The sequence below is a fragment of the Salvelinus namaycush genome, chromosome 1 (genome assembly GCF_016432855.1).
Source record: "Salvelinus namaycush isolate Seneca chromosome 1, SaNama_1.0, whole genome shotgun sequence".
Taxonomy (NCBI): Eukaryota; Metazoa; Chordata; class Actinopteri; order Salmoniformes; family Salmonidae; genus Salvelinus; species Salvelinus namaycush.
The window spans coordinates 24,718,431-24,729,792 of NC_052307.1; the positions used below are offsets into that span (position 1 = coordinate 24,718,431).

Consider the following 11,362-nt stretch of genomic DNA (forward strand, 5'->3'; position numbering starts at 1 on the left):
CTAGTGGGCCCTCTTGTTTACCAGATTCAACTTCACCATTTCCTACCGCCTAGGGTCAAAAAATGTGAAGCCTGACGCTCTCTCCCACCTATACTCTGCCACACCCTCGACCTCTGAAACCATTCTCCCTACCTCATGCCTTGCTGCCACTGTGGATTGTGGTATTGAGAACCTGGTTCGCGAGGTGCAACGCTCCCAACCTGGACCTGAAGGGCCCGGCTAACCGGCTGTTTGTCCCTAACCCAGTCCGGTCACAGGTCCTGGAATGGGCTCATTCCTCCAGGCTGACCTGTCATCCCCTAGCCTTCCTCCGACATGGTTCCTGACGTCTCTGCCTTCGTCGCCGCATGCACAGTGTGTGCTCAGAACAAGACTCCACGGCAAGCTCCTTTCTGCCCTCCTTCAGCCACTACCGGTCCTTCATCGTCCCTGGTCTCATATCTCTGGACTTTGTCACTGGGCTCCCTCCGTCTGATGGCAACACTGTCATTCTGACGGTAGTCGATCGGTTCTCCAAGGCCACCCATTTCATCCCTCTCCCCAAACTACCTTCTGCCAAGGAGACAGCCCAGCTTATGGTGCAGCGTGACTTCCGGCTCCATGGACTCCCAGTAGACATGGTCTCTGATCGGGGTCCTCAGTTCTCGTCTCAGTTCTGGAAGGCATTCTGCACTCTTATTTGGTCGTCAGCCAGCCTGTCATCCGGATTCCCGCAAGCTGTCTCCCCATTTCATTGGTCCTTTTCCCCATCTCTAGAGTCCTTAGTTACACTGAAGTCCGTCTTATGTTACCCCGTACCCTCCGTATCCACCCTACTTTCCATGTGTCCAGAATTAAGCCCGTGTCTCACTGTCCTTTAACTTCTGTTTCCAAGCCCATCCCTCCCCACGTGTAATCGATGGCTAGCCAGCGTATACGGTGAGATGCCTCCTGAGTGTTCGACCACGGAGCAGGGGTTTCTACACCTGGTTGACTGGGAGGGTTATGGCCCGGAGGAGAGGTGCTGGGTTCCTGCTAAAGACATCGGCGATGAGGGCCTGGCCCAAGATTTCAACCGCCGGCACCCTAGTACCCCCCCCCCCCCCCCCCGGCGGTTGAAAGGTGGCGTCCCTGGGGGAGGGGGTGCTGTCACGTCCTGATCTGTTTCACCTGTCCCCTGCCATTGTCTCCACCCCCTCCAGGTGTCGCTTATTTTCCCCAGTGTATTTATCCCTATGTTTCCTGTCTCTCTGTGTCAGTTCGTCTTGTACGTTTAGTCAAGTCAACCAGCGTGTTTTTCCCCGTACTCCTTTTCTATTCTCTTTTGCTAGCCTCCCCGGTTTTGACCACTGCCTGACTCTGGACTACTTTCCAGCCTGCCTGATCACCCTGCCTGCCCTGACCTTTAATCTGCCTGCCCTTCGGTGCCTATTGGACTCTGAACTGGTTTTGACCTTTTGCCTGTACACGACCATTCTCTTGCCTACCCCTTTTGGATTAATAAACATTGCAAGACTCCAACCATCTGCCTCCTGTGTCTGCATCTGGGTCTCGCCTTGTGCCTTGATACAGGCAGAACCCTATCTGTGCATTCAGAAAGAATTCAGACCCCTTGACTTTTTCAACATTTTCTGACGTTACAGCCCTATACTAAAATGTATACAATTAATTGTTTTCCTCATCAATCTACACACAATACCACATAATGACAAAGTGAATATAGGTTAAGACATTTTTCCAAATAAAAAATAGAAATGCCTTATTTACATAACTATTCAGACCCTTTGCTATGAGACTTGAAATTGAGATGGTTCTACAACTTGATTGGAGTCCACCTGTGGTAAATTCAATTGATTGGAAATGACTTGGAAATGACTTGGAAAGCCCTCCGCGGCAGGGACTGGGAGACTAGTCAGGATTAAGGGAAAGATGAGCGGAGCAAAGTACAGAGATCCTTGATGAAAACCTGCTCCAGAGCGCTCAGGACCTCAGACTGGGCCGAAGGTTCACCTTCCAACAGGAGAATGGCCCTAAGCACATAGCCAAGACAACACAGGAGTGGCTTCGGGACAAGTCTCTGAATGTCCTTGAGTGGCCCAGCCAGAGCCTGGATTTGAACTCGATCTAACATCTCTGGAGAGACCTGAAAATAGCTGTGCAGCAACGCTCCCCATGAGAGGATCTACAGAGAAGAATGGGAGAAACTCCCCACATACAGGTGTGCCAAGCTTGTAGGGTCATGCCCAAGAATACTCGAGGCTGTAATCGCTGTCAAAGGTGCTTCAACAAAGTACTGAGTAAAAGATCTGAATACTTATGTAAATGTGATATTTCATAACATTTGCAAAAATTTCCCAAAAATTGTTTTTGCTTTGTCATTATGGGGTTTTGTGTGTAGATGAAGGGGGGAAATTATTTAATCAATTTTAGAATATGGCTGTAACGTAACAAAATATGGAAAAAGTGAATGGGTCTGAATACTTTCCGAATGCACTGTGTGTGTGTATAATTTAAAAAAAATTGCATGTCATTTTGACATTAATACATGTCACATTTTAGTTTGAAAACAAATTATCATTGAATTAATAAATCCTCATACAAACATGGTCTCTTTTTTGCTTCTTGAGTAAGGCAGCTCCAAAATGCAGGTGTTTCAGCCTAGCGCAGTGCTTTCTGTGGTGTTGTGGCAGCCCGCAGAAAATACGGAGCGTAGGGGTTGGTAATGTTCTCTAGTTGCACCGTGATTGGCTCAGTGTTCTGTCACTCATGGGGACACTAAGTCATTAAGATTTTCACTAAGATTTTACATCTATGGGAGAGCTAAAACATTCAAGCCCCTTGTGTGATTTACATTAGAAGCTCCCATCCAAGAAGGCTCAAGGTCATTGGCCACAGATAAAATGACATCAAATCCTGTCATATCTACCGTAGCTTTGATTGGACTGATCATGTCAACATCATACTTTCAAAATCTTAGCTACCAAGCTAGACAAGCAGTCATCATCATGAATCAAGACAAAATCTACAGGCAAATCCTTTTCAATCCTTGTCATATGAAGTGATATTATAGATAAAGTGTATCGGTGTTCATCGGCCATTGAACATAAACATTACACAACAAATTGGAAATTGCAAATTCAACAATGTGTGGTTTGTAAGGAATCAGTCGCTAACTGCAAGTGTTGCAAAGCAATCACAATCCTGCTATTCAGTGGAGTGGGTGTATGGTCCAAATCTGTGTTTAAGGGTTTCTTTTCCAAGATTAAAAGGATAAACATTCACATACAACACCATGGGCCATAAAAGGTTGAATATATTGGCTATGCTGTCAACTGAACTCTGAATTAAAAGAGCTCCGACTGGGAAAATAAGCTTTGAATGGACATCCAACTTGGAATTCCATGTTGGGAAGTCTGGCCTCTTTCTAGAGCTCCGTTCTGAAGATCACTGGCGTCATGATTTGACCTTGCTTTTTTCAGAGTTCCCAGTTGTCTTGAAAGCACCATAAATACAGAGAATGGCAGACTTTGATGACAACGTTTGATGACAAAGTTTGCCTACAAAAGGACTGTCGTGCCACCTTTCTGTTCAAGTGAGCACAGCACAACAAGGTGAGTCTAAAAATGTCTTGTATGCTACTGCATAATGATGTAAAATGCCAGGGAGATATGTATACTGTGGTTAAGAAAGTAATACTGAGTATATGTTGTGTAGTAAGCTTTTAGTAGCCCATGTGCATCACCCTAATAATTTGGTCCCTTTCCCCCTCTTAACTTAGCTTACTGTTTTGACTGTTTAGCCTATAGCCTGTTTTAGAGAAATTTCAAAAGTGCTGAACAAATAGTTATTGACTACGTCCGTCCTAGCTCGCTCATTAATGTCTTAATCGAAATTGTTATTGTCAGTAGAAACTACATTTGTTTAAGCAAGTCATCCATATCAGCTATGTTTTTAAAAAAGGCAGTAAATGAGGCTGAATTAACTGTTTCGCTGCCAGACAAGGCTCCGCTGATAGCCAGGTGTAGCGGTGGTAAGGATTCACTCCATGGTGCTGAAAAAAAAGCTCTGCTGTCGGTACAGCTTTATGTCGGCCCTAACAGTTTGTGGGCACCGTTTGTCACCATTATAGTGCAATATCCCCCTTTCTCTTTCCCTACTAATGTATGGTTTAGTGTTGTGTAGTGGCTTTGCTGACATGCATAAGAAAATATGTTTTGGAGTTTGCCCCACCAAGATTTACATGCTAAAATCACCACCGCTCGTTTTCCATGAAAAAAAAGATCTATTTGCAACTGCTCCATTAAAAAAATCGAATGTTTTCTATACAGACCCCTTTTGTCATATAGTAACCTATTCTATAACCTTATGAAAGATGCACAGTATAATCTTGTAATAAATCAAATTTAGTGATACCTAATTTGACATTTCCATTGTGACATTGAGGGAGGATAACCAACATTCCAATTAATAGCAATGCATTTCTTAGCCACTATAAATGCTAAGCTACACAGAATCTTCTGATATCAGTCTCCAGTATCAATGTTTCCAAGCAAACAAAAACAGGGAGAAGGAAGAATCTGTAGACATGCTGAGATAAAAGAACATACTCTTTGCCAGAATTAGGCCAGTCTTCACAAGATCATAACATATGCAAATATGTACCATTTTGTGTTTTACACTTCCAGCAGAGGAATTACATTTATGAGCATGATATTCAGTTTCACTGGTATATAGGATGGATCTATGGATGGTCTTAAACTGCAGTAATTTGTCTGAGATTATATGAACATGACTGGACATTCTAACATACCTTTGCTCCCGAGTGGCGCATAGATCTAAGGCCCTGCATCTCAGTGCTAGAGGCTTCACTACAGACCCTGGTTCTATCCCGGGCTGTATCACAACTGACCGTGATCGGGAGTCCCATATGGCGGCGCACAATTGGCCCAGTGTCGTCCGGGTTAGGGGAGGGTTTGGCCGGTGTTGGCAGTCATTGTAAAATAAAAATTTGTTTTTAACTGACTTGCATAGTTAAATAAAAGGTTAAATTTAAAAAATCCATTCATCATCATCAATATTGTGTTGTGTACTGACTGTGCACCATGACAGTGTAGTCTGTTGAGCTGTTTATACCGTGTCAGTGTGAAAAGTAGGGAGTTAGCTAGGGAAACTGACAAATAAATAACATTACATTGCTATACCTACTGACTCTAACAAAAACTCACATTGCGCTGTCAAAAAACGTCAGAATATCGGTCTTCAATCGTTTGGCCGCTGGTTTCATCGTTTAATTCAGATCTAGTGTGATTGAGACAAAAATAATACCTAAAGTTAGTGAGCTAACTAGCTAACGTTAGCCAACTGTTGGCTAGCTCTAATGGTAAATCAACTGGCGAACACTAGCCAATTAATTTACTTCTGTTGAAACAGGACGAAAAGGCTACAAAACATTTCCTAACACACAACAGCTGTTAGAGACTAGAGCTGAACTGGCTGTGGTAGCTACTAGTTAGCTAGTGAATTCTCTTCCGACATAACTTCAGTGGAGAGGGGATGAAACATTAGCTAACATTACATGTCAGTTACACTACTAACTCAGCACTAGGAATAATTGTTTCTCCCTTCTTCTGTTAAGTCAAACATGTCAGTTGCACTTCTGGCTCAGCACTGGGAATACATTTGTTTTTCTTCTGTTAAGTCAAAAAGCAGTTACCTTGCCAGCTACATCAGTCAAATAAAGAGCAGCCAGTTTCTGATCTGCTTTCTTTTACAACTCTGAGAAAAAGCACAACACAGAGACAGCAGCTGCTGCACCATGCTGATCAGAAGCCCCCCCCCAAACTGGCAAAAACTATTACATATAAAATACATATTTTTGTGTGTGTCCATTTCTACCAGCCCACCCAAATTTAAAAAATGGTCCAGCCATTGCCAGATGGCCAATCCGCCCCTTCAGTATTCAGAATCTGACCAGCGTCTCCCCGCAGACCCGGTCATGTCTAGATGGGATACAGTTTATGTTAAATTGATGTCAAATTTTTTTTTTTTTGCATTTTAGCTAACCCTAACACACTTCTCTTAACCTGCTACGTTACTTCACCTAACCTGCTAGTAGCAGGCTGCTACGCAAAGTATGTTTTGACATAAACTGTATAACTTCTAGACAAAACCCTCGCTGCTGACTGTGAACCTTGTTATCCCGACCATCGTGACCATGCGCAGAAAAAGCGCAAATCTGACGTTTGAGGAAGTTAGCTGCTAGCAACAAGCTAACTTCAAAACAACATGTTGTGGAGCACACAGCAGGCATTGGTTAGTTGTTTGCTCATCATGGTGAAAATATATCATAGACTACTCTAGTGTAATTGGACATGTCTGAGATTGAATTTACTACAGAGCTCAGCTTGATAGCCTTGGTCAGCTGATGACGTTGTTGCTATTCTGCCTGCTAGCTAGCTATGCATTCCACACATTCTCTGTGTCTTTTGTTCTACAGAAATAGTTCCATCAAATCTTGGGGAAGAAATGTCTACTGAAGTAACGTTGCCACCTGAGTGGGAGGACGATGAACGGATGAATTTCCTATTCTCCGACTTCAAAGAAAACCGAGATGTCAACTCAAAAGATTGGGACAGTAAAATTGATTTCTGGACATCACTCATTCTTAAAATCTGCCGAAGTCGCGGAACCGTCTGTTTTAATTTGCAAGAGCTGAACAAGATTTTTCAGAGAAAAGGATTTGTACCTTTGGGTTTGGGTACTGTCATTCAGTGCATGGCTAGGTAAAATATCAATGCAATGCCATCTGCTAAAGTGTGAGAAAAACATAACCTACCTAGTACCACTATCCTTGCCTTACTGTACGTGTCTGTATTTCTGGCAGGTGCGGCAAGATACAAAGAGAGTCAGAGTTTGCAGCAAATGTGGACTGTGGGTGGGTGTCTTGGGGTTTTGGCCTGTTGCTGGTGAAGCCTCTAAAATGGACCTTTTCAACTCTTCTGGGTAGCAGTGGGGTTACTTTGGACGAGTCGTTTGTTGTCATTGAACTGGTAAAGGTGTGTATAATTAATTAATTAAAAACATGACCATGGGGCTAGCAGGTTTATCCATTTAACACTAACCTTTTATTTTCTGTATGTTTCCTTCAGGAAAAGGCAGCAGAATTGCTTGATGTCTACTGGAGTTCCCCAGTGGCCAACTGCTCTCTCCTGTCCTTCCAGGAGCTCCAGACACTGTCGTCCCATGTCTGTATTGATGAGAGTACCCTGTGTATGGCTCTGCTACAGCTGCAGAGGGAGAAGCAGGTGACAGTATCACTGCATGAAGGCGAGAAGGTGAGGATATGAGAGTGCTTAATTGAAGTGAGCATATTATTAGGCTACATTGTAGGCTGCAGTAACTCAGACCATTATCCATGAGATTTCACACACATTGTTATGAGGACAATGTCACTGTATCAATGTGTTGCATTGAGCCAATGTTTTGTTTGTTTTCACAGATTGTTAAGTTTTCTCAGCCAGGACAGGACCGTGTGTCTTCAGTCAATGATGTGGACCTAGGCATCTACCAGCTACAGCGCAGTGAGAGACTGCTTGAAGTGCGGGTGAAGGCATTGGGTCTAGAGGCAGAGAAGTGCGTCCCTGACACATCATTTAGCGTTGTCTCGTGCAGTTTCTCTAATCTTCAGTCTTACATTTTTTTTTGGTGTCATTTCTGCTTGTGCTGTATTGTCTTTTTGTAGGTGCAAAGAAGAAGCTAGGGTGTTGCTACGGGAAGGGAAGAAATCTCAGGTAGATTTACAATCCTCTGATCCTGTGTTGACTTTTTGTCCTGCACCAAAACTCAAAGGCTGTCTGGGAAACCTCAATACATTTTTCTCCCCCAGGCCCTGAGGTATTTGAGAAGCCGAAAGAGAGTTGAGAGGAAAGCAGACGGCTTAAATGCCCAGCTGGAGAATGTGAAGGGAATCTTGGACAGGATAGCAAACTCAGAGACAGACAAACTGGTGAGTATGCAAAAAACAAAATCTAGCCAAAACAGAGCAAGCACTAAAGTTAACCTAAAATTTGCAATGTGAGTAATTTGTGGCTGTTGTCGTCACTCTTCTTAGTTCTACATGCAGTAAAATGTAGAACTGTTCTCTATGCCTCTTTCTGCTTGCCTCTATAGGTGATACAGGCATATCAGGCTGGAGTGTCAGCACTGCGACTCTCTCTGAAGGATGGGACTGTAGAAGGAGCTGAGAGCCTTGTGGATCAAATCCAAGAGGTCAGACTCTTCTTCACTGGGACTGCATTTAGTTGCTGTTATTGACAGTGGTGTAAAAATGCTTTAAAGTACTACTTAGGTAGTTTTTGGGTATCTGTACTTTTCATATTTTCTACAACTTACTTCACTACATTCGTAAAGATTTTTTTTTACTCCATACATTTTCCCTGGTCATCCCTACTGCCTCAAATCTGGCGGACTCACTAAAAACATGCTTCATTGGTAAATTATGTCTGAGTGTTGGAGCGTGCCCCTGGCTATCCGTAAAAACAAGAATGGTGCCGTCTGGTTTGCTTAATAAAAATGATTTGAAATTATTTTTACTTTTGATACTTAACTATTTTTAAAACCAAATACTTTTAGTAGTATTTGTATTTTATTGGGTGACTTTTACTGAGCCATTTTCTTTTAAGATATCTTTTACTTGCACTCAATTATGACAATTTGGTACTTTCTCCACCACTAATTGTTAGTTGTTGCATGTCCACATCAATCTAAATGTATTTTCTTGCCGTTTGGTATTACAGTTGTGTGACACTCAGGATGAAGTGAACCAAACTCTGGCTGGTGGAGCGCTCAACTCAAGTATGTCCTATCCCATATTATATATCTACTTGGTTGTAGTGCCTAACTTAGACAATTTCATAATTACATTTCCAATATCCAGAGGGTCTGAGAAATGATCAATTATCCTATTGATATTTGTTTAGCGGATGCAGACACAGACGAGCTGGAGGATGAGCTGAGATCTTTATTGGAGAACTCTACTCTGGATAGGCCTTCCACACTTCCTGAAGTACCGTCACACCCTCTTTCACCTGTCAGGGAATCTGGTTCCCTTTGTGATGATCTGCTGTGTGCTTTGCCCTTAGTCCCTCAAAGCCACTTCAATATCACAGATGAGGAACTGGACAAAGAGCTGAGCCGTCTAACCCTTGCAGATACATGTATGCCTCTCTTGTTCCTTTATCTTTAAAATACTACCTCAAAAGAGGCTACTGAAGTAACCTTTGTTTACGCATCACTCCCTTAGGTCTTCAACAAAAAGATCGTACCTCGCCAGTGAAGAGGGCTGAGTCTGCACAGTGACAACACTAATAAAATAAGTAAACTGCAATATTACCCTGACCCTCAGTGTTTGGGCACAGTGATCAAAAATAGTGTGATCTGTCTTTCGTAACATGCTTATTGATGTCTCTGATCACTGATACACTTTTAAAATGTACTTATAAGTGGACTTTTTGGAAGTTTATTTATCATTCACTCTAATAAAGATATCGGTAACAATCATGATGCCAAATTATAAAGCCACTATTTCAGATTGACTGTAATGAGGTTGGGTTGTATGATAATAACTGCCAAATACAGTGCATTCGGGTTAGTATTCAGACCCCTTGATGTTTTCCACATTTTGTTACATCACAGGCTTATTATTAAATGATTTCCCCCCCTCATCAATCTACACACAATACCCCATAAGGACAAAGTGAAAATATGTTTTTAGAAATGTTTGCAAATGTATTAAAAACAAATACCATATTTACATAAGTATTCAGAACCTTTGCTTTGAGACTTGAAATTGAGCTCAGGTGTGTCCTTTTTCCATTGACCATGTTTCTACAACTTGAATGGAGTCCACCTGTGGTAAATTCAATTGACTGGACCTGATTTGGAAAGGCACACACCTGTCTATATAAGGTCCCACAGTTGACAGTGCATGTCAGGATTGTTGGCGAGGTAGAGAAAGAGAGCGGTTCCAGCTAAAGGTGGATTACGGACAGAGCTGGTGGAAGTCATGGACCCTGAGAGCACATTTGTTTGAAATTGAAAAGTGTCACGGTAGTGTTTGAAAAAGAATAACATCAAGCTGTAGCAGCTGCATTATTAGTGGGATGCACTGTTGAGCTCTACATCCTGAGGGGTTTGTGCTGCTTGTATAGATTATGACAGCTGGTTAAATGGTGTCCTTTGAGAAAGGAAGAACAAGATGTATGTTAGAAGGTCAGTATTATCATAAGGAGACGTATACGGAGGAGTAATGGAGGGGAAAAAGAGGCAGAGGGAGGAAGATGGTGAGCGTCGGTTAAAAGTGGCAGGAAAAGGGGAGATGGCTTGTTGAAGAATGGTAGAAAATGAGTGAGCTGAAGACAGGAGGAGAAATGGAAGTGAATGAGGGTGACGTATCAGAGGTGGTAGGTGTGGTGAAGTTCTCGGAGCCTGAGGCTTGCACCGAGGTTCAGGATAAAGCTGAGTCTGACAGGAGTGACGTTTTTGGAAAAAGTGGGCCCTTGCCTTTTGGCTGATTCATTTGTTGTTTCAGGGTAGGTGAAAACAGAGTTGGGTGCTGTGGAATTGGTGAGGGTAAACAGAAGTGGTCTTGTGATAATTGTTTGTGTTTCTGCTGGTCAGAGGGAGAAGGCACTCGAGTTAAACGAATGGGGGCAAGAAATGTGGTTTTGTTTCGCTTTCAAGAAAAGGGCGCCATTGAATGGAGTGATTACAAGGGTAGCAGAACATTTAAAAGTTGACCAACTGAAGGGGAAGATTCCCAGTGTTTGTGATGCTTGTCGTTTGGTGCGACTCAGACGTGTTGGTGAAAGTCGTTGTCTGTTCTTTTGAGTTTTGATGAGTCTTTGCCTGACAAAGTGATGTTAGGATATAAGTTATCCTCTATGAGCTTTTGTACCGACTACATTACGTTGTTACCGTTGTCAAGCTTATGGGCATGTGGCAGAAGTCTGTAGGAGGTAGGTTCCTAGGTGTGAGAAGTGTGCAGAAGGGCATGAGACAAAGGAATGTGTAGCATTGGGGAAAGTCGTGGTATGTGTTAATTGTAGGGGTGCCCATGGGGCTGGGGATCAGAAATGTCCCGTGCGAGAGAGGCATGTTGAGGTTTCCAGGGTTAGAGTAGTGCAGAAGTTGTCATATGCTGAGGCAGTGAAGAAAGTAGGGGGGGGGAAATGGATCAAGAGGGAGGGATCCTGAGAGGAGTGGTGTGAGTAGTAGATCTGTACCAGTACAGAGGGATAGGCCAAAAAGTGATATCTATTTCAGTAAGATTGGATTTTTAGCATTTATAGCAATGGTTATCAACTACTGCATGGATGGAACGTAA

At 42.9% G+C, this 11,362-nt stretch overlaps 1 protein-coding gene across 1 annotated transcript; it reads left to right on the forward strand.

The window, feature by feature from the left end:
• The first annotated feature begins 6,185 nt into the window (after positions 1–6,185).
• LOC120054634 (charged multivesicular body protein 7-like) lies at positions 6,186–9,707 on the forward strand. Its single transcript, XM_039002131.1, has 11 exons — positions 6,186–6,291; positions 6,476–6,761; positions 6,863–7,034; positions 7,128–7,313; positions 7,478–7,611; positions 7,721–7,769; positions 7,865–7,984; positions 8,149–8,247; positions 8,775–8,832; positions 8,958–9,194; positions 9,281–9,707. The coding sequence occupies exons 2-11, from the start codon at positions 6,505–6,507 to the stop codon at positions 9,334–9,336; spliced, it is 1,368 nt and encodes a 455-aa protein (XP_038858059.1). The 5' UTR covers positions 6,186–6,291; positions 6,476–6,504; the 3' UTR covers positions 9,337–9,707.
• Positions 9,708–11,362: the final 1,655 nt, after the last annotated feature.